The sequence below is a fragment of the Crocuta crocuta genome, unplaced genomic scaffold (assembly GCF_008692635.1).
Source record: "Crocuta crocuta isolate KB4526 unplaced genomic scaffold, BGI_CrCroc_1.0 scaffold50, whole genome shotgun sequence".
NCBI classification, from domain to species: domain Eukaryota; kingdom Metazoa; phylum Chordata; class Mammalia; order Carnivora; family Hyaenidae; genus Crocuta; species Crocuta crocuta.
In genome coordinates, this window is record NW_027527428.1 from 6,839,416 (window position 1) to 6,867,367 (window position 27,952).

The 27,952-nt window shown below is 65.1% G+C and overlaps 1 protein-coding gene across 1 annotated transcript in view; it reads left to right on the forward strand.

Annotated features, from left to right (window-relative positions):
• The first annotated feature begins 1,635 nt into the window (after positions 1–1,635).
• Positions 1,636–27,952, forward strand: part of BAIAP2 (BAR/IMD domain containing adaptor protein 2) — a 47,673-nt gene continuing 21,356 nt past the window's right edge. The window contains exons 1-5 of the mRNA XM_077755341.1: positions 1,636–1,707; positions 4,190–4,276; positions 24,782–24,843; positions 25,545–25,616; positions 26,092–26,229. Of these exons, the coding sequence (XP_077611467.1) occupies positions 1,638–1,707; positions 4,190–4,276; positions 24,782–24,843; positions 25,545–25,616; positions 26,092–26,229 (429 nt within the window). The 5' untranslated portion in view covers positions 1,636–1,637. The remainder of the gene's footprint in view (positions 1,708–4,189; positions 4,277–24,781; positions 24,844–25,544; positions 25,617–26,091; positions 26,230–27,952) is intronic.

The window sequence follows — 27,952 nt, forward strand, 5'->3', positions numbered from 1 at the left end:
GCTGAGGCATCTGATTCCTGGTCCCCAGACCAGCAGGCCACCTGCACCCCCAGGTCGCAGTGCGTGTGTGTGTGTAGACGAGGGGGCCGGCCCCTCCTCCTCCCAGGGGCCTCCTCGTCTCAGACCCAGGGCAGCTCCGTCAGGACCCCGCACACGCTGCCGCTCCCCCCGAGCGGTGAGGGTCCCTTTGGAACATAGTCGGGTTGCACGGCTCTGCTCAGAAGCCCTTCGGCTTCCTCTGCGGCCAGGGCCTTCCCCGTGCGGGCTGCCTCTTCTCACCTCCCCGCCGACCTTCCAGCCTGTGAGCCGCCCTGCTGTCCCCGGAGCGCGCCGGGGCTGGGCCGCCTCCCTGTCGCCCCTGCCCCACTCTCCCACCTGTGCGGTGCGTCCCGCTGTCGTGCTCTCGGCCCGCACAGGGTCCTCGCTGTCCGCTCTGTGGTGTGGGGTGCCGGCCCCATGGGGACGGGAGTTGGGCAGGGTCCCTGCGGTGTCCCCTGCACACTTAAGTTCTAGTGCAGCATGCAGCAGGTGCCCTGCCCTGCCCTGGGCTCCCTCTCCCAGGCCCCCCCGCACGCCTCGGGCCCAGGTGTGAGTAGGCGGCAGCCTGGACGCAGGGCCTCGTCCCGTGGACACGGGCCTCCCTGTGCACCGCGCCCCAGGGTGGGCAGATGGCAGCGCGTGCCAACTACCCACTTCCCTGGCGCTAGAACCCATGGCCCTCGATGCTGGCCAGGGCCGAGGAGAGGGGACAGGAAGGGTGTCACCGGGCGCTGGGGCTGCCACACAGATGGGGAGGGCGGGCGGGGGTGGCGGCCTCTGCTCACAGGGAAGCATTTGGGGCCCGCGCGCTCTCCGGTAGGGTCAGGCGGTTCCCCCTCCGCGTCAGGCTGTCCTCAGACAGACGCCCGTTGTGCTGACGGATCCGAAGACCTCGTGTGGCCGAGATGGGTTTTCTCGGGGAATTCTGGGCCGCGTGCTCCTGGCTGGGCTGGCTCCCAGTGCGCGTTCCCCAGCGGAGCTCACGTTTGGCCGTTGTTTGCGTGCGCCTATTTTTACCCTTTGTAATTAAAACATTTATTTGGCCCTCACGGTGGAAATCTCATTTCTTCATTCTGAGAACGGCGGTCCGCTGGGCAGATGGAGCCCGAGCCTGTTGGATTATTCATAGCCTGGTATTTGCAGACCAGGCTGAGGTCCTTCTAATCAGAGCTGACGTGTGGTAATTGATGTGTTGAGTGAAGACTTTAGTGGGAGGGGCTGGGCGGCACGGAGCCGTTTGTGCGTGGCCGGCAGGAGGGCTTTCCTTGGCTGACTCAGCCCTGCCACACGGGGTAATGGCACCTCAGCGGCACCGCTACTGAGCGCCGATTGTATGCCAGGCACCGCCGCGTGCGCTCCGTGTTCACTCGCCTGTTTGATCCGCAGAGCCACAATGCAGCAAGGCCTGTTTTTACTCCCATTGCATGGATGTGAAAACTGAGGCTCAGAGGGTCTGCCCAAGGATAGGGCTGGGGTTTTGACCCCAGAAGCCTGACTGTGGCTTCAAGGTCCTGATCCTCTGGGTTTTCTCCTCCTGTTGGGACCCTCCTAGAGCCACCAAGTCACTCATGCCTTTTCTCTTGTTTCCTCAGACCATCATGGAGCAGTTCAACCCCAGCCTCCGGAACTTCATCGCCATGGGGAAGAACTACGAGAAGGCCCTGGCAGGTGAGGCCACGGGGCGGGGGCACCGGGCTCCCAGCAGCCTGCCCGCTCGTGGAGCCAGCTGAGGGGTGAAAGGAGATGCTTTGTTCCAGAAACAAAGCTTGCCGGAGGGAGGGTGTGGGGCCGCACCCCGGAGGCCTGTGAGCCCCGGAACAGGGAGAGCTGCGTCCTCAGCCTTGCCCTGCGGCTGACGAAGGCACGGGGCCTGGCTTCTGTCTCAGTCCCCAGCACGTAAAGACTGTCCTGCACAGTCGCCTCGAAGCTGTGGGATCGGGGTCTGGGCTTGGGGCCACACCATCTCCCTGGCAGGTGGGCCCCTGCTCCTCCCAGAGACCTGGGGGCAGGGCGGCTCTGCTCAGCCTCCACCCGGGAGGGGACGTTGGTGCCAGGGTCTGGGCCCTTCAGTCCCCATGGGGGTGGCTGAGTCATGCTGTGGCCAGGGACACCCCGTTCTGGGGGACCGACTGCCGGTCTCCCGACCCCCGACTGTGTGTCTCTGGGCTAGGTGTCAGGCTGTCGCCCTGACTGTGGTGACTTTGTGAGCAGACACCCCCCCCCCCAGCAGGGACGCTGTGTCTGCAGAGCACACAACAGCCTCTGCCAGCTGCCCCGGGGGTCCACCGCCCCGTGGGAGCCTTGTTGGGGGACTTCTGTTTGGAGACAGCACCTGTTCCTTTCTGTCCCTGGGGTCACCTGGGAACAGGGCACCCGGCAGAAGCAGCCAGTTCCGGGGCAGTGGCCTGGCTGGTCTCCAGGGGGAGGTGTCTGGCCACAGTCCTGCCCTCTTCGCTGTGTCCGGGGGCCAGGAGGACCTCTCGTCACGCAGCGCCCTGGCCCTTCACCTCGGCCCTGGTCCTTCTCTCTAGGGAATGCTGCTGCAGGCGTTTCTGAAGGACCGTGGCCTTGATGTCACACACAGACGGAGCCGAGAACGTGGGGCTCCCATGTGGGTGTGGGGGGGCCGGCGGCATTGACCGGCCACCCTGGCTGGCCCCGTTTCCCTGTGGGCCTTGCCCCGCACAGGCTCCCCCGAGCTGCCCGGCCCCGAGCACAGAACCGCTGCCCCAGCAAAAAAGGAGGTGCACCTGCTCGTTGATCACAGGTTCCGTCCCTTCCTCAAGCGGAGTCCCAGCCTGTACAGTCTCACTGACGACGCAGGTCCCGGGCTGTGGCGGGGCCCTCTGTCCCTGCCAGGAGTCAGGGGCCCCTCTGCCTCGGGGCAGATGTCCCACATGGGGTCTGCTGCCCCCTGCAGGGCTCCGCACGCAGGACAGGCTGTTGCGGGTTGTCTGGGAACGAATCTGCGTCCCGTCTGCGGGAGGGCAGAGGAGGCGGGAGGCCAGAGGCACAGGGAGCTTACAGGGCCTCGGGCCTGGCATGTTCCGTTCCCGCGGGGGTCTGAGCAGGGGCCCTGTGTGCCCGCGGGACGGGACCAGGCTTTCACCTCGTCCCGCCTGGGGCTGATTTTTCCTGTGCTCCGTGGGCACGGCTGACAGTTCACTTGAGTGGAGCCACCGTCTGTGGGACACTCTTCACCCTCACCTGGCCTCCTCGTGGGGCGTCACCATGCCACTCCAGTCCTGATCAAGGCCACGCCGCCGTCTCCTCTTTGACGAGGCCAGGTGTCGTTCTGGGCCTTTCTGCCCCCACTAGGGTTCCCCATGAGGCTCTCCAGGGGCCACGTGTGGGGCAGGACTCAGCGGGCACGTCACCACTGTCACCTCCATGCACTCGGCCTCCCCTGCTCCGGACTGGTGCCAAGTTTGGCATTTCTTTCGTTAGTACTGAGGAGCCCCCCTCCTGGCAGCAGGCACATCTCGGGGGCGGGACCAGAGAGTGCACGCCCCTGGGGTGTGGACACGCAGTGCGCCCCTCTTTGAGAGCAACCTGAATATAAACAGGACGTGATGAGATGCCCTTTAGGCGCCCCAAAGTGGGTCCTGTAGAGAATGGAGGGATAGATGTCCTCACACCGCTGGCACTGCCCCCGGTGCCCTGTCTGCCCTCCAGCTGGCAGCAGGTCCACTTCTGATGGTGGCCAGACCCGCAGGGCGCGGTGTGGCTTCAGCCTGTGAGCAGAGCTGATGGGCGCTGTCTGCACACCTCCCGGCGATCTCTGAGCACATGGCCTCCTGCCCGTCTGGGTGTGTGCTCAGCGGCCCCTGCTGTCCCTTGCCAGATACGGGGAGGTGGGGACAGGACCCAGCAGAGTGACCGGGGTAGTTCTGAGGCTGACTGCTGTGCCATGTTCTTACAAAGAAGAGGAGCCCTCACGATTGGAACGGGAGAAGAATTTCGACTAGAAATTGGGCAAGATCAGCACAGGCAGAAGTGCCTTGGAGCGTGGGAGGCCGGGGTGCAGGAGGCTGGGGTGTGGGAGGCCGGGGCCCAGGAGAGCGGGGCGCACACTGCAGTCACTGCATTGGTGCTGAGGGTCTGATCGGTCCCCAGTGAGGTCAGTAACCACCCCTTCTCTCCTTCTCAGGTGTGACCTATGCTGCCAAGGGCTATTTTGATGCCCTCGTGAAGATGGGCGAGCTAGCCAGCGAGAGCCAGGGCTCCAAGGAACTTGGTAAGACCCCCGGCGCAGCGGAGACCCTCAGACGTCCGTCGGGTCGTCAGATGTGGCCCGGGTGGGTCTAGGCTCCTGTCCTGGGACTGGTCCTTCCTCCACTCGGATCAGGTTCTCCCTGTCAAACAAGAAACTTTTCTGACATGACCGTGACACAGAGCTGGCGAGGGCTATGAGGTACACGCCCAGCTGCAAGTGGGGTGTGCTGGGTGGCTTTGGGGTGCCGCTTGGAGCGCACGCAGGTGGGCCGGCCACCCACCCCTGGAAGAAGCACAGTGGCAGTGAGGACAGTGCAGAAGTGCGTGGCTCATGTGGGGGCCGTGGCCGCGCGGAGGCCAGGCTGAGGTGACAGCAGGTGTTTGTGGCGTGACAGTGGAAGGGGATGCCAGCCCATGGCGCACGGGCGTGTGTGTCGCATGGTAAACAGGGAAAGGCCCGGACGCAAAGCGGTGCCGCTCCTGGGGCGGGTGCTTTGCTCTATGCTCTCGCTGCTCTGCGAGCGCTCTGGCAGGACCACGTGTCGGCCTCGCAGTCCAGGCACACGCGACGCAGTGCGGAGTCTCGGCCCCCTCACAGGCCCGAGGCCCTGGTGTGCCGGCGGGTGTGGGGCGCTGGCTGTCTGCGTCCGTGGTCACGGCTCTCATCGCCCCCACTTCCACGCCGTGCGGTGCCACACGCCGGGCCCGCCCCCTGTGGTGCTTTGCAGGGGCCTCTGGCACTCCCGCGTTGGGGCACACGGAGACCCGCGCCAGGTGCCCAGGTCCCCGGGCGGCCTGCCGGGAGTGCCTCCCTGTGGAGCAGAGCGGTGCCCAGACGCCCCTGGAGCCGGCCTGAAAACGCAGCTGCTGTGCTGATGGACATCTGTGGAAGTTTCCGGGGCCGGGGTGGGGGGAGCGCGGCAGGGGCAGCGTGCCGGGTGGAGCTCCTGACCGGGGCCGGGCCCTCCCGCCGGCCGGGCTCTGAGGCGGGGGGGCCCGGGGNGGCGGGCGGCCCTGTGCCCACGTCTGCGAGGCCATGCTGCTCCCAGGCCTGGAGGGAGGCTGTCTGGGCTCTGTGGGTACAGAGCTGACCCGGGCCTGCAGACCCAGGGAATGTGGAGGGGCCGAGGGACCCTCAGGGGTGAGGCCTGCAGCTGTGGCCTTGCCGGTCACGTGCCGGACGCTCAAGCAGGGGAGGCCTGGCCTGCCCTGCGATGACTCCCACGTGCTTGTGGACCCACCGGCTCTGGGCTCGGAGGCCCCACGTGGGCCTGGGGCTGCCGGGCCTCTAGGCTGCAGCTCCTACCGCCGCGGCCTGGGCCCCCCAGCCCCCCGGGAAGTCCGTGTTGTGCGTGACTCACGTGTGTTTGCACGCAGGCTCCCGTCTGCGGAAGGGGCATTTTACTGTTGCAGGAAGTCACGCGCTGGCCCCGGGGCCACGTGTGCCGGGGGCCCAGGCGTGTCTCCTCCTCGTGGCGCACTCACAGAAGGGCACATGTCTGCCCGCGGGACAACACGTGTGGCCCCAGGCTGAGGGCAGGCTTGTGCGACTCTGCAGTGACGCTCCAGAACTTCCGGTAGGCCGAGTCCTGGGTGCTGCCCTCCCACGGGCCCGCTGAGCGGCCGGACAGCCTTGTGCCGCGGGGCTGGGCCGCGAGGCGGGGAGCACGTCGGGGGAGGAGGGCGCTACACTGCGCGGGCCTCCTCGTGTGGCCTCCCGGTGACCCACGTTCGGGCGTTTCCAGGTTTGCATCTTCCTGATGAACCAGCCTCTTGAGCACCTTTTCCCGCACTTGTTTCTCTTCCTCGGCCAGGCGCGTGTTCACGTCTTTGTGTCTTTTCTTCGCCGGGTGTCTGTCCTGTAATCGTCGTACAGCGCGTCCGCGTGTGTGGGACGGACGAGGTCTGTCGGGCATCCGTCCTGCGTGTGTTTTCTCCTGCAATTGTCAACTGTTCTGTGACCCACGATTCTCAAAGAAGAGCTTGTTTTCGAGTTTATTTATCCTGAGAAAGAGAGAGCATGGAAGCCGGGGAGGGGCAGAGGGGAAGAGAGAACCCGCACAGGCTGCACGCTGTCAGCTAGAGCCCAACGTGGGGCTTGTTCCCATGAACCGTAAGATCGTGACCTGAGCCGACATCAAGAGTCGGACACTGAATGACTGAGCCCCAAGCGCCCCAAGAGCATTTCACTTTAATGAGGTCCCGTTGGTTGATTTTTTTTCTTGAACCACATGGTTCGTGGGGTTTTCGTGATGTCACTGCGACTCTGGGGACGAGTTTTATTTTGTCAGCTTTGTTCTCCCCTTTGCTTCCCTCCCGGTGTGCGGGTGCTGGTTTTTCCCAGGCCCCCGGGCGCTGCTCCAGACTCTTCAGCCACTTCTGGGGCACCTGGGGGCTCAGTCCGTTGAGCATCTGACTTTGGTTTCAGCTCAGGTCACGATCTCATGGTACATGAGTGCGAGTCCCGTGTCGGGCTCTGTGCTGACGGTGCAGGAGCCTCTGGGATTCTCTCTCCTGTCGTCTCTGTCCTTCGCTTGATTTCTCTTCCAAAAATAAATGAATAAACTTAAAAAAAATTTTTTTTAAATAAAAATTAAAGAAAAAGACTTTAGCCACTTTTCCCACTCTCAGCCGTGTCTTCCAGCTCCATCCCTCGAGCCAGCACTCACCTGTGCACCAGGCATTTCCTCCCTTCTTTTTAAAAAAAAATATTTTTAATGTTCATTTTAGAGAGAGAGCAAGAGTGTGAGTGGGGGAGGGGCAGAGAGAGGGGGAGACACAGAATCTGAAGCAGCTCCAGGCTCTGAGCTGTCAGCACAGAGCCCGACACGGGGCTCAAACCGACGAACCGTGAGATCATGACCTGAGCCAAAGTCAGACACTTAACCGACTGAGTCCCCCAAGGTGCCCAAGGCACCCCCTTTCCATCCCTGGGACTGGGGACTGCATACTCTGGGTCCTGATTCTCCCGGATCAATGGATTGTCCTTCTTTAGAAATGCTTCCTCAGCACGTAAATGGGAAAAGACCCTTCCTCTCTTTGGCAAAAGGCTTGGCCGACCTGGAGTTCCGTTCTTTCCCTGGTGGTCGGGAGGCCCCACCCACATCTTCTGTCCCTGCCCCCCCCCCCNTCGGACGCTTAACCGACTAAGCCACCCAGGCGCCCCTGGATGCTGATTTTTAGTTGAGCCTTGTGCTTCGTTACAAGTCTTCTGATACTGTATGCGTGTGTGGGCGCGCGCGCGCACGCTGGGAGGGCCCAGGCCGGGCTGGAGAGTTGTGGGCTAGGTGTGTGGCCTCTGCGGCCACGAGAGGGGTGACCACGGGCTGGTGTTGAGGCTGTGACCAGGATTGAAGGAATNCTGTGGGGGTGCATCCATCCCTGCTGTCCCAGCAGTGGGTGCGTTTGCTCTCACTGCTGTGGAACATTCTGTAAATTTCTCAATTCTTCTGGTCGGCAGTAGGGCTATTCCCTGTGGGTTTTGCTGCTCTGGACACATATGTCCCGGGAGCTGGTGCTGAGCCCTGCTGCACGGCACCTTCCACGGGGCTCCCTCAGGGACGCCTCTGACATGCCGCCGGGGCTGCTGGACAGGTGGCCGTGGGGTCTCCCTGCCGACACGCGGTCCTCCTTGGGGATGGGAGTGTGCAAGTGGCTGATGCCTGGCTTGTGAGGTTTCTGAGAGTCTTGGCTCCCATCCGAGAGAGGCTCCCAGACCACCTTACGCGTGGGCAGGAGCCCTGAAGGCTGCCCCGAGCCCTGGGCCAGAAGCCACAGCCACCGTCCGGCTTGGCCAACCCGGTTCTTGGGGTGGGGGAGGGGCAAGTCACAACCCCAAGGAGGCCACCTTGGTATGACTTGTGGTGTCCAAGGGGCCTGCCTACCAGGGGCAGGTGACGCACCAGGGGGACGCCGAGCCTGGGCCTGTCCCATACAGCCACCTGCTGGGAAAGGCGGGTCTTCTGGGCCCTGCTGAGCAGCTTGCTGCTGCCCTGCGCCGTGAGGCCCTGGCGGAAATACCACAGTTGGGGTCCTCTGTTGTCGGCCGAGTGTGCGGGGACTGGGGCTCGGTGGTGCATTTCGGCCACTGCCCCCACGGAACACTGTCGTTGGGGCTTTAGATGTTGATTTCTCAGTTCCTTGGTCCCATAAGTCGGCCAGCCCAGGGGGCACCTGTACGGGCTCCCCTCCCCTCCCTGCAGGTGGATCGGGACCCCATGGGAGGGGCCACATGCGTTCCTGGCTGGTCCTGAGTCCGGGCTCCTGGTTTTGATGGTGTCGCTGACCAGGCAGTGAGCAGACAAGCTGCACACCTTGGCCCCAGGACGACGGGCTCATGGTTTTCTCCACCTGGTTCTGGCTTCCTGTGGCCACACAGTGTGTCCGTGAGCGTGTAAGCTACTTGCCGTGCGGTTATGTCTTCCTGAGGAGCTAAACCTCGTCACCACGTGGTGGCCTTTCTGTCCCTTTGTTTGGCTTGGAGATTGGTTTCCTGCTCCTCTTCCGCCTGCAGCCCCGGGGGGCTTGCTGTTTTGTGATCATTTCCTCTCAGCAGACCTTTCACCCCGGGACGGGAGGGAGGAGGTGTGAGCCTCTGTCCTGGGAAGGAACCGGCCTTGGCGGACCAGTGCCCCGTGGAGGTGGTGCCCCGCGGCTTTCTGACCAGCTGTGGTTTGCAGACACTTCATCCGGACGCCCCGCGCGGCCTCGCTGCTGGGTCCGCTGACGTGGCCCCTGGGGCTGCAGGGTCAGGCGAGGCCAGGGCACGATGGCAGGGACCTTGGCCACTCCCTCCTGTGTTCTGAAGCAGAGCCCTGTGCCGTGTCCTTCCTGCCCAGCGTGAAGGTCCTGAATAGCACACGCCCCCACATTGGTCCCCCCATGCCACTCCGAGCTGAACCCCAAAGTTCCCACGTGGGGTTTTCTACTTCGGGGTGGGAGCCGCGGCCTGGTGGCTCCTCCGTGCTCTGGAGGCACCGCTGCAGACGGGCTGCCCCGGGCCCTCCTCTCCGTGTGCAGGATGCGGGCGGCCGCTCTGCCTTGGGTCCTGCCGGTCCCTGTGCCCCCGGCTCCGGGCCTCGCAGAGGGACCCCCTCCGACTTGCAGGGCCTCGCTTTGATGCAGCAGGTGGCCTGGGGAGCCCGGGAACAGCCCTTCTAACCGGCTCGCCAGCAGCCGCCAGCACCTGGCAGCGTGCAGCGCCCTCACGTCTCCGCTGAGGCTCGCCCCAGTGCCATCTCCCGCCCCGCAGGGCGCCTCCAAGGGCGTGAGCCTTTGATCTGTGTGTGCCCGGGGGAGGGGCGGCTCTTCCAGCACCCTGCTCTGCGCCTCGCTCTCACGGTCGGTCGGTCGCTGTGCTTGCTCAGGGCGATGGCGTGTCCAGCCTGGGCCCAAGGCTGCAAGCCAGCCCCAGCGTGTGGCCCGCAGAAGGGCACCCAGACTGCATGCTTGTCCCAGGAACCTGCTGGATCCGAGCATGGCTGCCGCCCCTCCGCCATGTCCCCGAGCCCCTTGGGGCAGCCTCCCTGGCTCCACCTGACCGTGAGCGGTCTCAAGTGCCGTCAGCTTGGGGTGGGAGCACAGCACCAAGCTGCGCGTATTTCCGCAACTCCCACGTGGGCTCTGAGGTGGATCGGGGTCGCCTCGCTCTCAGGATGGTGGCTCGCAGCTGAGTGGTGCCCGTGCCACACGAGCACCTGCCTGCGCGGGACTGAGTCGGGGGGACTCATGGTGGTGGCCGGGCCCCTCCACGCTCTCCACTACTTCAAGCTTTGAGTGTCCAGACGTTTCGGTTCACAGAAGAGCAGGAAGAGCAGCAGAAGGAACCCCGGAGGCTGTCGTGTCTGCACTGCAGCCACTCCCTGACGTCCCCTCGTTTCTTCAGTGCGCCTACCTCCCTGCATGCCACAGGCACCTGCAGCTTGACCGGGGGGCTCCCGGCACATGTGTCCCCCGTCCAGGCTCCTGGGTCCTCTGTGCCGCTGTCATGGCCATTCAAGAGTGGGCCCGGGCCCTGGGTCACGTGTGCAGTCATGCGTGCTGCCCTCCCCAGCGCCGGCCCCTGGGGTGCCAGCCGCTGCTCTGGGTCCCGGCTCACTGACAACAGTGCCTCGGGTGCCACGTAGCTGGAGGAGGCCACGGCCACACCCCCGTCTCTTCTCCTTGGGGCTTCGGTGTGCCAGGGGCCGGGCTGAGCCCAAATAGGGAGCAGGACGTGGGGGCTGGAGTCCCAGTGCACCTGGGTTCCTGGTACGCCTGTGCGGTGACCCGGGCCTTTCGTGCTCCGATCCCTCAGGCAGAAGAGGATCACGTCGCTTGGCCTCTGGCCTTCCTTGGCTTTCTGGAGAGTTCTAGACTTTTCAACAAGGTGGCACTCCTTAAAGGGAAGCAGGGGTCATGGTGAGCAGGGCACAGCCTCTGTTGAGCCTCTCTTTCCCCTGCGCGGCCAGCCTTCGTGCCAAGCCGCCCCGNCGTGTGAACAGCCCTTCTCTTTCTGTTCGTTGCCTTTGAAGAGGCCGCTGTTTGTGATCTGGGCGTGTGTGTTCCTGCAGGGCCCCGTCCGCCCGCAGCGAAGCCGCCCAGGAGCAGCGGGAGCGCCGTGCCGGGCGCGGCCTGGCAGCGGGGTGCTCGCCGCTGGAGGAGGCCTGAAACCCGGCCTGCCTTGGCCCCTGAGTCACCGGATTAAGGAAGGCACGACCTGGACGCTCCCCTGCCGTTGGGCCGCGCTCCACACGTGGTTGTGGCCGAGCTTTCCCAGGCCCGTGGGGTTTGGTGCCGCTTTGTCACCCCGCCCGCCAGCTGGCCTCGGTCTGGCTTGGCCTCGCGCTCGGACACACCGGTGTCTGTTCCCGAGTGTGGCGGGGCCGGAATGCAGGGCCCAGCAGAGGGGAATGCCCTTGACTCTGACCCCAGGGATCCAGAGACCGTGGCGGGACAGCTCCTGCTGGCTGAGGGGGTTCTGAGACGCTGTCCCAGCGAGTGACACCGCCCCTCCCACGTCCCTGTGCATGAGTGGCTGAGCCGCTCGCACCTGTCCGAGGAGTTCGCGTGCGTCCTGCCTCTCTTCAGGCGTGTGACAGCACGCGTTCTGACGTGTCATCTGCCATCAGACCCCACGGTAGAACCTGCCCTTGCTAAGCCCTTCTGCATTTCGCAGGCCTTGGTGGATCCGTCTCACGCCCAGGGGCCCTGACTCTGAGCCCCCACACTGCCCGTCACGGCCACACATGTATGTGGCCAGCCTGGCACAGGCCCCCTTCCCGGCTGACAACACCAAAGCCCGCCCCGCGGCACGTGCAGGTGGGGGTGCCCCTAGAGCAGAGGCAGTTGCCGAACCCTGAAGATGAGGCCACACTTTCCTGGTCTTCCTTGGCCACGTGGACCCACAGGGCTTGGCTGGGGACAGACTCCCGTGGACTCTGCTCTCCTGCTTACTTGGCGCGGACACCAGGCTCGAAGCCAGCCTGGGAGCCGTGGGACAATGCCATCTCGGGCTGTGCTCACCTGACCCGGTGTGACAGCCCAGGCCGCGGGGCTGAGCACAGCGGGGCTGGGATGGCGGGGGCCCCCTCAGGGTCCCCTGGGCTCAGCTGAGGGCCTCTCCTGCCAGGGCCTCCAGGGAGCAGCTTAGCCCGCCCTCGTGAGGGCGTCGTGGGCCAGATCGAGCCTTCGTCAGGAGCCACCCGTAGACGTGTTAATTGCACCTGCTGTGTTCTCTGGGGCAGGAAGGTCAGCGGGGGTGGCAGTCGTGGTTGGGTCTTGTCCTGAGGACGGGCTGGGGACCGTGGGGCCTGCCCCCGGGCTACCTGGGTTCCTGCTTGGAGGAGAGGAGCTTCCAGCCAGACAGACTTGTGTGCTGAGTGTTTCCCGGAAGGATGTGGGCAGGGCCTGTGAGGACGGGGCTGGGGACCCTGCTGGCAGCTTGTTCTGCACTAAGAGCGAGCGGGAGGCCTGTCCCGCATCCCGGCACGCGGCAGGAGGCTCACTGAGGCCTTGTACACACACCCCCCCCCCGGCGACACACCCAGGCAGGGTCTGGGGCCCAGAGCTTCCTCATTATGGCCAGTGTGGCCTGGAGGCCCCCATCCCGGGACCCCACCCTGTCACCCTTGAATCGAGGCACCGCACACAGAGTGCGCCGTGCCTGGAGTGGTGGCAGCGCCCCCCTAAGAGTGAGGACAGCACCCCTCCCTTTACCCCCGAACTCAGCGGCTCAGGCAGCTCTAGGGCTGGTGCGGGAGGAGGGTGGGGCCATCACAGGCTGTGTGACGCTTTGGCTGTGGTGACCTGGTGTACCAACGACCGGTCCCCTCCAGGTGGCCTCTGTCCCTGCTTGTGTCTTGCAAGAATTAGAGCATGTCGGTGCTTAGGAGCCTGTCCCGGCAGAGCCGACGTCCATTGGACAGTTCACAGGGGAGCACGACGGGCAGGTCACTGGAGAGCCGCTCCTGGTGGAGGGTCCTCGGTGGCCCCTGGTAAGGAGTCGAGCAGCAGCGCCTCCCCACACCCGGGGCACGGCCTCACGTCGCTCCAAGCCAGGGCCGGGGCCTGCGTGGCTGCTGGAGGGTCTTGGCTCCGCCTGTCCACTCCTGATGAGGTCCAGGTGGCCCCCTGTGGCCCGGTGTCAGGGTTCGCTTCCCCAGGTGACTTTGGTCACTGGCATCTCCTTTGGGGGGAACGGGGAGAACGGTAGGAAGAAGCCCCCACTGTGTTCACACGGCGTGTCTCCCGGTGGAGTCGCGCCAGGCGGAGTGAAAGACGAGGCTGGCGGGTGGCGAGCCTGCTGGAGGTGTGCCCTGGTGGGTGTGCGAGGTGGGGGCAGGGCGTGGGGGTGCTGTCCCCCGCCTCCCCCAGCGGCTGCTGCTCCCTGTGCTCACAGCGTGGGGTCCCCGGCGGAGAAGGGGTCGGGTCGGAGGGAGTCGGTGCCCCTGGCAAATCACAGGCCCACGTGCTCCTCCTGTCTCGGCAGCCCCCCCTGCCATCCTGGACGGTGTCCGGGGACCCTGGCGCCCACCGCGTGCCTGTGGGTCACCCCTGAGGACCGCGTCCAAGCACAGGTTTGGCAGCAGGAGGCCAGGGGCGGGCTTGAGATTCTGAGATCCAAACACACTCCCCGGCGCAGTCGCTGCCGGCCCAGGCGCGGACCCGGAGCAGGACGGTGGGAGGCGCGTGGGCGGGGGCCGAGTGTGGCTGGCCTCGCCTCCGCCTCTGCCGTGAAGGCCCGGTGCCCGGGCGTGGACAGCTGACGTGGCTTCGACACAGAGCGGCCTCGCGGTCTCCCTGCGCCTCAGAGAGCGCGTCGGTGAGGATCACGGTCTGCTGTCATCGCCATGGCAACACAGCCATCGATTTTTCCCTTGCTTCCCCCACCCCCCAAATCAGCCGCCTTCCGTTTTTGCCTTTTTTTGTGGGCGGGAGAAGAACCCGCTTCTCCCGGGAGGAGCTGGCGGCTTCGAGGCCAGTGGAGAGGACGATGTTGCAGCTCCTCCCGGGGGCAGAGTCCCCCTGGTGGTGTCTGAGCGCCGCGTCCCGCAGGCCCTGGCGGTGCAGCGCCCCCTCAGCCCCTGAGCTGTCTTCCCCGCGAGAGAGCTCTGGGTGCGTGGCTCTCGGAGGCGCTTTCCGCTCTGGAAGCCACCAGAGTAATTGAGCGCTGGATATTTGTTCCAGAAGCGGGGTGTGAACTCGTAGCCAAGTTTGAGCAGCTGACCCCTTGGCTCAGAGCCCCTCTTGAAATGGCGTACCAGACACATGAGCTCTTGGTGTTCTTGGTGGTCACTAGTGGCTGCGGGGACACCACGGTCTCTGACTAGCACCGGTGTGTCCCTCCCACCAGGTCTGTCCAGCTCCACAAAGACCAGAGGGAGGTCGCGTCCCTTCTCTGCGTCCCCTGACACTGTCTGGGGCTCTGAGGGCTCACCCAGTGCGGGGCCCTGGCGGGGGGGGGGGGCCGGGCAGAGAGCACTGGGCGATCCTGCCCACCCAGCATGCCGTCCAGGCTGCAGTCGTCACCATATGGCCTCTGCTCTGTGCTCCAGGGCTGGATGCTGAGTGGCCACGCCCCAGTCGGGGTGGGCCTCCTGGCTGGCCTGTGGCCATGGTCCTCCCCGGGCTCAGACCCAGGAGAGATCGGCCAAATCACAGGTTCCACAGGGTTCCACTGGTGTGACTGTCGAATAACGCTTCCTTCTCTCGGAGTCCCTGGGCCCACCGTGGTCCATGCCCTCGCCCCTCCCTGGCCTCAGGCCCCCTCGGGCTCCTGCAGTGAGACCCTGTGGCTCTGGCCTGGCCAGACATCTGACTGGAGAGTGCACTCCTACAGGCATGTCTCGGGGTCCCTCCTGCTTCACGTGACCCTGCACTCGTCAGCGTGGCCTTGGCTGGCATAGGCGTTCTGCTCCGATCCCACCTGGGCCACCCCGACCCCTGCCTTGAAGAGTCCTGGTGGCTGTGACCCCAGGGTCCTGGAAGGGCCTTGGCTCTGAGAGCACAGCCTATAGCCCTGGCTTCTTGCTGCCTTTGCCGCGTGGTCACGCCCAGCCCTGTCAGGGCGCGGGCCCCCGACCCGACACACGACTTNGCTGGGGCTGGTGTCACGGGCTTGCCTGTCCCTGGGTGCAGGTTAGCAGGTGTGGGATTCGAATGGGGGTTTGTGACAGCCACGTGGAGGCCCTCAGAGGAGTTGGGGCCCAGCTTGGGTCCCCGGTGAGGCTCACATGTGAGGACCCTTCACTGCAGGATGACCCCCTCCTAGAAACTGAGTGCTCTCTGTGAGCACCCAGCCCGGTGTGAGCACTGATCTTCCCTAAGGGCCCGTGGGCCAGGCGCCTGGTCTTGGCATTGCGCCCCCATCACAGCACTGCTGGACACCCTGTGTCTTGTAGTGGTGGCTCCCCCAGTCGCGCAAACACCACACCTTTGTGGGTGGCGCCCCGTGCACGGCTCCTCGTGTCCACAGGGCCCTGTGAAGTTGTAGCGGCCAGGGTCGGAGCCTGCGTGCCACCCCCCACTGTGGGAAGGACACCGGCAGGTGGACAGGCAGGGACGTCTGGTGCTCAGAACCCCCACCAGGTCTGCCTTTGTCACTGAGGGGACGGGGTCAGGGGTGGGAGGTTAGGGGGCACCTATGGCGCCTCCCACAGCACGGGCCTGGCTCCACACGGAGACTGAACGCCATCTCCTTGCCGGGCTTTCCTGCCTCTTTCTCTGTTTCCTTGGCCACTTTAACCACCACCAATTCTGCCTAAGCAGGGACGGTGTGCCTGGCAGGGCTGCTGGGAGGCGGTGCTGTGCCCACGGTCATTGTCGCTGTCACTGCCGCGCACCGAGGCCACCGATTGCCCAGCCCAGTCCCCCTGCTCATGAGCTGCGTGGCCCTGTTGACTTCATCCTGACACCAGCTACACATCGTGCTTATTAACCCTCGAGAAAATTAGTTGAGCCCGGGAGCGGCGGCCCTGAAGCCCCTGCCCCACAGACGCCTCCGTGAGGGCCGGGCACCCCATCGGTAGCCTCCCTGCTGAGCGCCCGCCCTGTAGACAGGCCACAGCGGAGAGAAGCTGGCCTCTGCCCCTGGGGCACAGCCTTGCTGTGTGTGGGAGTGGGTTCGAGAGGCCCGGCTGAGTGTCTGACCCTTTCTCCCCTCCCCCAAGTCAGGGCTCAGCCTGCCTGTGGCTCAGAGATTGGAGCTGCCTTCCCCGAGGTGCCTCAGAAAGTTAAAAAGGGAACTACCCTACCGTCCAGTAATCACACCATTGGATATTTACCCAAAGAACACAGGAAACCCTAATTCAGAGGGATTCACGCACCAGGTGTTCCACGCAGCATTATCGACAGTAGCCAAACCGTGGAAGATCCCCGAGTGTCCGTCAGTAGACGAACAGATAGAGCAGATGCGGTGTGTTCAGACAATGGAGTATTGCTCAGCCGTTAGAAAGAACGAGGCCTTGCCGTTTGCAGTGGCGTGGGTGGAGCTGGAGAGTGTGGTACTGGGTGAAAGGCGCCCATCAGAGAATGACAGGTGCCGAATGGTTTCACTGATAATGTGGATCTTGAGAAACAAAACAGATGAACAAAGGGGACAAAAGAGACCAGTCAGGAACCAGACTCTTTACTTTGAGCACAGCGGTGGTTACAGCAGGGACATGCGGGGCAGTGGAGGTGGGGGGACAGGGGTGCAGGGCGCCTGTCGTGACCGGCACTGGACGGAAGAATGCCGTCACTGCGTTGCACACCCGAGGCCACCGTCATGCTTCGTGATAGCCAAGTGGGATCATGATAAAGACAGGAGCTGCCTGCCTCCACCGCGGTCCCCAGCTTCCTCCCCGATGCTGGGGTTCGGTTTTACGAGTGTCCCCACCAGGTCACCTCCAGACCTATCAGTGTGGAGGGGATGCTCACCTGGCCATCCACGGGGCACCCAGCCCTGTCCCCTGGAGGCTGGCTTGCTCCCTCGCACTGCAGGGTCAGCACAGGCCGCTGGCTGCCTTCGCGGGAGCCGCCCCTGGCCGCCGCCTCGGGCCTGTGTTGCGCTGGCAGAAACTGTTCTTTTTTAAGCCACAGTGGGGTTAAGTCATCCTTGTGAAATGGCATCCTCACTCCTTGGGGATTTGGAACCGGCAGGATGGCCCTGGGGGGCTCTCCGCGGACTCCTGGCACCCGCCCCAGCCTCGCATGCACGAGCGAGCCCCGGGCCCCCTCCCTGCCCCGTGTTGGTCGCAGTCTGACAGATTCACACTCCTTTTCAGCTTCTTGTCTTTTGAGCTTCGTAAGAACACTCGTATTTTCTGCAAAAAATAAAATAAAAATAAAAACGCACCCTGAATCTTTACAAAGGTCAGTGGTGCAGCATGGGGGGCCGCCGTGGGCCCAGACACAGACCCCCGTGCCCAAGGAGGAAGACCTGACTCCGGGCACCGCCCCCTCCGCGCCCCTTCCCGGACCCTGTCACCAGGCCCGGTTATGACACTGGGCTCGAGCACTTGGAGCCGCCTCCGGAGACCCAGGGCACCGAGTCCCAGAGACCAGAGCCGGGCGTGCAGTCCCAGGCGGGAGGGGTCGGGGGTGCGCTGTGCGCGCTGTCCCACGGGGAGTCTGTCGGTGATGGCCCTCCTCGAGGGGGCGGCGGTGTGCTGCCGTGGCACCGGGGCCCGCTCTCGGCGTGCAGGCTGGCCGGCCGGGGCCACGTCCCGACGCGCGCAAGCGGGTGTGGGCGTGTGTGTGCGTGCGCATCAGAAGCAGAGCGCTAAAGCAAACATGGCCCAACATCGAGGACGCGCGGACCCAGGTGGTGGCAAACCAGTATTTGCTTTATTACTCTGCAGGCTTCTGAAGGACCGGAAGGTCGGGCCTGAGGAGCACGTGCTGTGCTCTGAGCCACAGGAGAATGTGCTCCACCAATGTGGCTCGCGGCTCTTTTGATCTGCTAGCGGCTCCCACCGTGTTTACCCAGGGCCGTCGGGAACCTTGTGGGTGCGGCTGTAGAGCGGGCTTGGACGTGTCCCCAGGCCTCCCCCGGCCCACAGAGGAGCCCGGGGTGCGGGCCGGCGCTGCCTGTTCCCACGGGAGGCGGGTCTGCACCTGTGCTGGTCCTGGGGTCCCAGAAGCTGCGGGAGGGGCCTCCCGGCTGCCGGCTGTGACGGTGGCCTCTCTGCCACGTGGTGGCCACCAGGGGAACCCCGAGGCCAGATCCCCGTCTTCCCTCAGCCCCGCCGACTTTCTTGGGCTTCCCTGAGCACGCCGCGCAGCCCCGCCGCCCAGGAGGGCACAGACGCCACGCGGAGGTCTCTCTGAATGGTGTCACCTGGAGCCGCACGTGGCACAACGCAGGTGCTCACGGCGGCCACTGACTGCAGAGGATGAAGCGGGCGCAGGCGCTCCAGGCTGGGAGCGGCCGCCTTCACCAGGGGACGGTTCTCGGGTCGAGATGGCAGCCTGCGGTTTGTAGAGTCCGTACTTTTAAAAAGTGGGGTACTTGTAGTTTTCTTTTATGGAAACTCTTATTTTTTCTGGAATCTTTTATCTTCCCCAAGAGCCCAGAGTGGGGGTCTTATTTTTTCTGGAATCTTTTATCTTCCCCAAGAGCCCAGAGTGGGGGTCTTATTTTTTCTGGAATCTTTTATCTTCCCCAAGAGCCCAGAGTGGGGGTCTTATTTTTTCTGGAATCTTTTATCTTCCCCAAGAGCCCAGAGTGGGGGACATTGGAGGGTTTTCCCGGCTCTGCGGCATCCCTGCTGTGTGTAAGCAGCCGGCCACGTCCCTCTCCGGGCGGCGCATTCCTCCGTGCCGTCGCCCTGAAGATCTGAGAGCGCCTCCTCTGTCATCCGCTCGCAGGACACGGCTGCTGCCAGTGGCACTTCTTCCCATGTCCAGTCCTCGCCTCGAGGGCCAGGGCCCTCCTGGAAGCCTCAGTCCACTGCTGTGCGGCGCGTCCGCCCTGCCTGGCCGTCCTCCCAGTGAGGGCCCCCCGCCCCGACCCCCCGTGTGCTGAGCCCTGCTCGGCATTCGCGCACGGCCCGGCTCCCTCTGGGCTGGGGTGGTTTCTTGCCCCCGTCTCTCCTTGCAGGCTGGCGCCTGACTCTGCGTGGGGCCGCCCGGGCCCCAGCCCCCTTGCCCTGGCGCTGAGGTTCTTGCCGGGGCCTGTGTAGGTTGTGGCGGTCTGGTGGGAGCCCTGTGGCGTGGGCCGGAATACACGCTAGCGGTGGTGACAGAGTCCTGGTGTTCTCTCCCGCTTGCCGTCCCAGGGTTTGGCAGAAGCCAGCTCCCTGCTGGGCGGCCAGTGGNTAGGATGTGCAGCTTCGTCGTCGTAGCGTCCCGGGCGCCGGCGCCATTCCGGATGGAACAGGGCTGCTGACACGGGCTCCCTCTGGAGGAGCCTCGAGAAGGCCTGTGGCTCTGGAGTCCCCAGCCCCTGGCCCCCACAAATGGTGGCTCTGGCACCTGGAACCCCGCTTTGCTTGGCTTCCCTGCTCGGCCCCGCCGGCCAGGGGCTGTCTTGCTGCACGCAGACCGGAGAACCTCAGCGCGTGCTGTGAACGCCAGTGGCAGTGCCCGTGGAGTTTAGGGTTGTCAGGACCTCAGCAGCTTCCTGACGAGGGCGGAGCATCCCGGCCGCTGTGCCGGCCCCTGCGCGAGGTGGTGGCCTCCACTTGTCAGGCCTGAGAACGACAAGCCCTCGATCCCCGAGCCGGGGGAGTGCTCCTCCGTGGGGGCGCTGCGGGGCTGACGCGCTGCGGCACGGGCGAACCTGCAGGACGCACCGGTGAAGAAGCAGCCACAGGCCGTGGCGTCCATGCGTCCCACCCACCGACGTGCCACGTCCCGGCAGGGAAATCCATGTGGACAGAATGACCGATGGCTGTCGGAGGCTGGAGGGGTGGGAGTCCGTGGGGACGGAATTCTCTCTGGGGTGATGGACTGTTTTGGAGTTAGGGGTGGTGGTCACTGTACACGGCGAATGTAGGCGACACAGCTGCCCCTTGGGGGCTCTCAGGCCCGGCTCCGGCACGTGTCCTCGTTGGGGCCGGGTCCCCACTGGAGGGCTGCAGAGTCTCTTGTGCCCCCGTCACCTCTGGGCTGGGCCACCACCCTGCGGTTCCAGGGGCCCCAGCCCATCTTCAGCTGCACACGGACCTGCCTATAGGATGCTCAGTCTTCCCGGCCGCGGTCGGTCATGCCTGCCCCAGCGCTGTCCCTTATTAGCCACACGAGACAAAACAGGCTTGAGTCCAGCCAGACGTCCCCTGCACATCCCCCCCCCCCCGTGGTAGGCTGTGCTGCCCTCTGTGCACGTGCCCATGTGCACTTGTGACTGTGTGAGCACTTGTGCACGCGTGCACCTATGTGTGCATGGGTGTAAGCACGCACGGGTGTTTGTGTATACGGAGTGTGTCACGTGTGTGCTCACCTAGGAGTGTGCACATGTGTGCTCATGAATGGATGAGTACATTTGTGTGCATGTGTGTGCTCATGAACATAGGCCTGCGTTTGCACACGTGTGTATGCACGCACATGTATTTGTGTGTGAGCAGTGTGTGCGGGTGCGTGTTTTTCTGGCACCTGCGCACAGTTGCTGGCTGCCCAGGCCCCTGCTGTCCCCCGGGGGGGAGGGTTGCCGTGGGCGCCGAGTTCTGCTCCTCACCTAAAGATGTTGGAGGTACCGAGAGGATCTGACGTATTGACTCTCCGAGCCAAGGGGTGGCCGGCGCGGCAAACGCTCCGCGGGAGGGCGTGGCTTCGCAGTCGCCTGCGTTGTGGACAGCGTTTCGTCCCACATGAAGCGTGGCTCCCGTGTGTGGCTCCTCCCTCGTCCTTGCTCCCTGTGGCCCTTCAGACCCTCCTCCCCACCTGTCACTCCTCGAGCCAGGGTGGTGCCTCGCCGCCAAGCCCGCCGCTGGGCTCCGGGCTTCGCCGACTCACTGGGCCTGGGTGTGGCCCGCCGCCCTCCCGCCGCCCGCTGCGCCTTGGGCGTGGGCACCTGCCACCTGCCACCCCCTGTGTTGACTCTCTGGCACGCGGTTCCCTCAGCCGGTGGCGCTCGGTGCTGAGCCGCCCCGCTGTTTGCTTAGGCAAGGCTGGGTCTGAGCTGCTATTTTAAACCCGGTTTTTCGAGTTTGGGAGCCACCTGTGCTGTGAACCCAGGACATGGATTCCAGGGGCCCTTGGGCCTGCGCTCGGGAGGCCAAGGGGAAGGCCTGCAGCCACCTCTTTCCTAGGCGGTGGGTCCTGGGAGCGCGCCCCCACTCCGTGCTGCCCTCTGTGCACAGGACACGGTCGCAGGCAGTCACGGGACCCGAAATCAGACCCGGCCCCTGCGGGGGCTCTAAGGACCTGCACTAACTTGCCTTCTGGGACCTGGTACGGGGACAAGGGAGCATTAGTGCTGACACCTCCAGTTCTCCCTGGCTCGGGGAGCCTGGTTTGGGCTCCTCCTGGCAGGGGTGAGGCTGCCCTGCATCCAGCTCAGGGCACCCAGCAGCACCCCGTTCACCCCCCTGCCCCCGCCTCGCATGCTTCCTGCAGCTGCATGTGAAATGCAATTTAAAAATTGACTGTGTGGGCTGTTTGTGCAGCCACGGGCCCACGGCTTAGAGCCGTGTGTGTGCACTGGCTGCGTGCCCCCCCCCCCCGCGTGTGCACCCACAGCACAGCCACGGGCCCCTCAAGGGCTGCAGGCGCCCTGGGCCTGGGGACTCGCTGTGGCGCTCACTGTTCTCAGGTGGCCTCTGGGAGCTGGTGGTGCGCAGGCTTTCCAGGAAGTACACACTTTCAATGCGACCTTCATGCTGACTTCTAATTCCGGGGTCTAGAGCTTGGCTGACGCCACAGGTGCCGTCTGGGGTGGGGGGGACTTTGCTGGATCGCGTGAGAACGTGGCCAGGCTGCTTGCCATGTGTCTTCTGGACTTGACGCCGCTCCAGTGGGCCGTGGGGGCAGAGGGGGTGTGAGGGCAGTGCCCGCAGGCCGGGTCTGGGGCTCTTTCCCACACCCACCAGACCCCGTGCCTCATGGGCACTGCCCTCCTCAGTCTCCATCTAAACAAGTCCCAGGTGCCAGTGGCGGAGAGCCCAGAGGTGTGTCCGGGACCCTCACACAGGAAGACCCCTGCGTCCCAAGGAAAACCCTAGACGTCGTCCCAATCTCAGGGCGAGGGGTGTCCTGGGAAACTTACGGAAGGATGAAAAGCACAAAGGAGCAGAGTGAACGTGGAGCTGGCCCTCTGGGGTTCTGGACCGGTTCTGAGCCCCCAAGGGCGGGGCCCGTGGGTCTGGGTTTGGGACACGTTCCTGCCGCACGCACCAGATCCCAGTGCACAAGGACCGAGGGTGACGCCCAGCTGTCTCGGCCCCTGCGGGTGCTGGTGGGGCCCGCGGGTCTGCACCAGGCGGGCAGGGGCAGCCTGGCCCCCTCCCTGGGCTGCCCTGCCCAGTGCCCATGCACTCCTGTGTGTCCCGGTGGCTTCCCTCCAGCCAAGGCTGGGGACCAGGCCCTTCGTGTCACCTTCTGTCTCCTCTCGTGCTCAGCTTGTTCCCCAGCACATCAGACCTCCGGGGTCAGGACAGGTGGGGGCAGTGTCAGCCTTTCCTGCGAGGGCAGGTCAGCTCAGCCCCTTGGCATGTGGTCCCCACAGGAAGCTGTGGTGGAGGCAGGGCCCTCTCCCCAGGGCAGCCCCTCCCTGCCCCACCTCGCAGCGCCCTCAGGCCCGAGGTCAGTCCAGGAATGGGAGTAACTTGAGGAACTCTGGGCCCTCCTAGGTGTGGCCCGTGCTGTGGCTCCTGTGTTGGTGTCTGATGGTTCGAATTAGGTGGCTTGCACACTGGGAGCTCGGGTCTGCCTCCGTTCCCTCCCAGCTTGTGGCTCATAGAGACGACCTGGTGGGATATAGCTGTGGTCTGGGGGCCACGTGCCCACAGCCCAGCCACTGAGATTCCCAGGTCCACGGGGCCGTAGCAGTGGCTCAGGCTCACACACACCTTCCCTCACTCGCACACACACACACCAGGGCTGTGGCAGTGGCCCTTCCCGGGGCAAGGGTGCCTCTCCTCCGCCCCAGGCCTCCCACGGGCCAGGCCCCAGATTGGCGGGCGTGAGGGGTCTCGCCCCGGTTGGGCTCAGGGTCGGGTGAGGAGGGGGCCTGGGTCAGCTGGGCCCGCCCCGTGGTGGGACGGTGGGGTCCGGCTGCCACAAGAGTTGGTCACAGAAGTCCGTGAGGCAGAGCAGGTGTCTGGGGACGCGTCCGGTGGCCCCAAGAAGCGGAGTGAGTGAGCTCAGGCTGAGGCTCAGGGCCCCACAGTGTGGGGTCCCGCCTGCTCAGGTGGAGCCTGGCTGGTTGTGCCGACCACAGGGCCATCTGTGCGGCTTCTGGTCCCTCAGGCCAGGACGGCGTCAGCAGCTCGTGAGACAGTCCGGGACCAGGAGAAACCGGCCTCCCTGGAACCCAGTTGTGCTTCTGGGAGCGAAAGTGACCGCGGAGAGGCCATCTGTGTGTCCGGGGGGCAGCACCACCCCATTGGGGCTTCTCACAGAGGCCACAGGAGCCTTTCCCATCCTGGCTGGCCTTGCTGGGGGCCGGGGAATCCCCCGTGACTGCCCCACAAAAGGACCTCTGGGTCACATGACCCCAGGTGTCCCAGGTGTGAGCATGGAGGGCATGCTGGTGTGGGCAGCATCTTGGGGGCGGGGCTTGTCGCAGGTGGCCACCCTGGAGGGCGGATCGGGCCTCCTGCTCCGTGTGTCCATGGCACGTGGACGGTATTTGCTCCACGTGTGGCCTCCACGCAAGGACCAGCTGCACAAATGAATGCAGCCTGGCTGCGTGTTTCAGCTCCCCCCTCCGCCCTGGGTGGGGGTCCTTCATGCCAGTGCTGGGGGGCTGCCAGGCAGCCCTGAGGGTCTTGGAAGGGAGGTCTCACTGAAGGTCTTCAGCCTAGAGCTTGAGTCCTATGGGCACTGATTTGGGGGTGGGGGTCAGAGCTCTGTTGACCCTGGTTGTGTCTCGGGCCGCACAGTGTCCCTGGTTGTGTCTCGGGCCGCACAGTGTCCCTTCCTCCGTGGCCACAGCCTGAGATGCCCAGAGCTGTGCACCTGCCGATCACAGTGACCACATTCAGGATGGCAGCTGTATGGAACGTTCAGGAGCTTTGGGAGAAGGAAGAGCTAGGCTGAGCTCCCTGCTCCCAGATGCCTCTCCCCAGCTCCTCTCTGTCTCCCTCCCCTTCGTGGAGCTGGGGGGGTGGAGGGGGGCATTGGGGGAGCGCCTCGCAGCAGACTCTCTGCTACTGAGAGTGATTGGGGGTATGGCCTGATATCAGGTCAGCCCAGAAACCTGCAGAGCCGAGCATGCGCCCTGCCCGCCGGCGAAGTGAGCCGTGTCCTTGACATGCAGGCTGGAAACAGCCTCTGGTGACGGCTGCACCTTTGTGCTGCCACGTTCAGTTTCCTCATGTGCCTCTGGAGACGGGCCCAGGGCACGTCAGTGTCCCTGAAGCATTGCTGCTCCAGAAAAGGTGTTTGGAGGGCTGTGCCGCACACTCCGATTGTTCCCAGAGGCCCACGCGCCTCGGACACCGCCTCGGGCACCCCCTCGGGCACCTTCACCCCTGGGGCCTGCAGCTGAGTCTCATGTTGGCCTGAGTAACGCGGTGTCTGTTGCCCCCGTGTCAGCTGGGCCCAGAGCGGGTAGGCCGGCAGCTGTTGGCGGCTGTGTGTGGGAGCGAGATGCGGGGTTAGATGTGCATGTGCTCGTGGGCCCAAGGCGGCGAGCAATCCAAGGGCTTCCGGCTTGTTTCCTTTGCTTGAGGGCTGGCATCCCTTGTCATTCTAGAATTTTCCATCTCACCACGATGGTGTCATCAGGAGTGCCCTCTCTTCTGCCCCTGGTGCAGTTCTGCCCGCCGTCACCCGGCCCAGGCCCCTGCTCCTGCCACCAGCACCCTGGTCCTCAGCCCTGGGAGGGGTGATGGGTGGAGGGCCGGCAATGAGGGTGCTTAACTTTGCTCCCCTTGTCTTCTTCTCTGCCTTCCTTCCTTTCCAGGTGACGTTCTCTTTCAGATGGCTGAGGTCCACAGGCAGATTCAAAATCAGTTGGAAGAAATGGTGAGACCCCCAGGGAGCAAGGGGCAAGTGCCAGTGGGCAGGCCCGGTCGGAGGGGAGGGGAGGAGCCAGCTGTGCACCTTGGCCACACGTGCACCTGGAACACTGCACAGCGGCCATACTCAGAGAGGTGGGGACATGCCCTAGGCCCAGGACAGAAGTCACATATTACAGGGGAGGTGACTCACTGTGGGGGCAAGTACATAGAGAAGGATCCAGGGGCAAAGGCAGACAGGCTCCCACAGGGCCAGGCGGGGGTGCAGTGTGTGATGGGCCGGGGGTAGGGGGGGTAACATGCTCCCAGATTACAGTCCTGGCCAAGACCCAGAGGGTATAGAGCGAGGGGTCACTCAAGCCCCTCCCAGTTTGCACTCGGGCCCGTGGCCCGTGTCAGCTGGAGAAACTCCTCAGCACCGGAGAGCAGGCGGGGTCGGCGGGGAGCTGTTTCGTCCCCCTCTCCCCCACCCGGGAGCAGGGTCCCGAGACCTCGAAGGCCAGAGCGGTCTGACCTCCCGGCCTCCGTTCGTCTGTCGGTCCTGGAGCCCGGGCCCACCTGTCTGCAGGGCCACCGGCTCAGGGGCCAGACAGGCCCTTTCCCCTGGGGTGGCTGGCGTCCAGGGCTCTGTGGTGACCGCCCGCCTCTCCCGGGCTCCTCGCCCCCGCCTGCACGCGTCGTGCTGACGGCGGCGTGTCCTCTGTGCAGCTGAAGTCTTTCCACAACGAGCTGCTCACGCAGCTGGAGCAGAAGGTGGAGCTGGACTCGCGCTACCTGAGCGTAAGTAGCCCGCCCGTGCCCGTCACCCACGCCGCCCCTCACCGCGTGCAGGGTGCGTGCAGGGCTGTCAGCTTGCTGGGAGCCCCCCTTCCGGCAGACCCCGGGGAGGGGTGCGGTGGGTGGGACACCACACGTGCCCGTCCTGCTGCCCCCGCAGCCCGCTGCTCTGGGGGGCGACCGTGGCACCGTGTTGCCGCCCCGCAGAGCCCGCACTGGCTGCCGACCTGCCGTGGTCTCACCGCCATCCCCCTCCGCCGGCGCTGGGCCCTAAGGGGGCTGTGACATGACTTCACTCGAGATGCCTGGCTCTCAGTGACGTGGCGGGGGACGAGGCGAGGCCCAGCTTTCACCTCCGGGAGCAGAGGGCCCCTCTCGGCTTGCTGTCCCTCGGGGCTGGGGTGGCGGCCACTGCGCAGAGAGCAGGCGGGGCCGGGGGCTCACACCCGTCCCTGCCGGCGCTCGTGTTTGACCTCAGGCCGCGCTGAAGAAATACCAGACGGAGCAAAGGAGCAGGGGCGACGCGCTGGACAAGTGCCAGGCCGAGCTGAAGAAGCTCCGCAAGAAGAGCCAAGGCAGCAAGAACCCGCAGAAGTACTCGGACAAGGAGCTGCAGGTGGGGCCCGGCCGCAGGGCCTCTGTGGGCTCGGGGCTGCGGGCGGGGCCCGGCCACGGCGGCTTCTGTGGGCTCGGGGCGGGGANNTGGGCTCGGGGCGGCAAGCACCATCTGTCCTGGAGCTGGCACGTGGTCAGTGTGGCCCTGAGGCCCCGCCCTGCTCCTGTGTCCTCCGTGGGGTGCCGGAAGGCTCTCCACCGAAGGGGCAGAAGCCCCAAGGACCGCTTCCTGCCCTGTCCCTCTGGACTCTGCCTCAGAGAAAGAGCCCAGGCTGTCCGTCTAGTGATCCCGTGGCCGCCCAGCCCCAGGACTGGGCCCAGAGCCTCCGCAGGCCGACACTGGCCAGTCGAGTGTCTCAGCCGCCCCACCTTGAGCGGCAGATGGCACGGGAGGGACCGGCGCTGCCGCGGGTTCCCTCACCGCTGTGCCCGGCACGGCAGGCATCACGTCCTGAGCGGGGCTAGGATTTAGGGCAGCGCAGCCCGTGATGGGCACGGCCCCATTACACCTGATTTGCTGGAACCCCCTGGCCAGTTGACACAGATCAGGCCCAGGACACCCAGTCCCCAAGGTCACACGACTCGGGTAAGGAGGAAAGACGAGATAGGACGCAGTTGTATCCAAAGGAAACATCGGGAAAACCTGCCTCGGCTGCTTCGGGGGAAGGAAGCACCTCAGGGACAGGTGTGAACCCCCCCCGGGCCCCACCCTTCGTGTCAGCCGTCCAATCAGCAACCCCTGAGGCGTGCCGTGTGCCCCTGCCCCTGCGCGTGTATGTGTGTGGGCACATGTCCCTGGGGGGGCCGTGTATGTGTGTGTACGTGTGCACTGGGGTGCTGGGGCCCCGCTGCCCACGGTGCCTGGCCGCACGCGGGGACTGACTGGTGGGCCCTGGAGCACATGGGCCACATGCCCTCCCCATGCGTGGTGTGTGAAGCGGGGAGGGGAGGGGAGGGGAGGGGAGGGGAGGCCCCTGTCGCAGGGCAGGGGTGGGACAGCCCTTCTGCTGCTCAGTGCACCTTTCCGATGTCAGGCTCAGGGACGCAGCCCTAACCCGTCACTGCCCTGCTGAGGCTGTCGGGCAGAGTCCCTTGCAGAGCAGGCTGTGGGGGAAGGGGGGGAGGCCTAGGGGTAAAGAAAGCCACGTTCGGCCTGACGTCTCCGTCTTGTCCCGTCCCTGACGGTTTGGCTGTTTCGCTCCCTGAAAGCATGGATGGCGGGTGCGCCCCCACCACCTGGAGGCCAGGGGCCCCACAGCGCCGGTGTGGTGCCGGGGCTCCTTCAGAGGGGCTCTGGGCCGCTTTGGCGATGGGGACCCCGAGGCCGGCTTGTCCGGGGGCTCTGCCACCTGCCAGGAGGGGCCGGGAGCTGTGCACCCCTCACCCGTGGCCCGTTCTCCTTCCCCGTGTCAGCTCTGAGGGTGATCCTGCATGGAGCCGGCCGCTGCACGAGGACAGTGCGGCGATTTTGGGTGTGTCCGTGGGGCTGTCCCCACCCCGTTTTAGAGCATTTCCAGCACCTCAGGAAGGAAGCGCTGCCCGTCAGCAGTCGCCCCTCCCCCAGGCAGTCAGCAGGGTGGTCTGGGTGTCTCCCGTGAATGGGGTCACCATGGTCGCCTGCCTCTGGGCTCTTGCACTTGACGCGATGCTGTCAGGGCTACCCGCGCCGCAGCCTGTGTCCATGCTGTACCCCCCCCCCCCCGGCGGCCGGTGGCGGGGGGGAA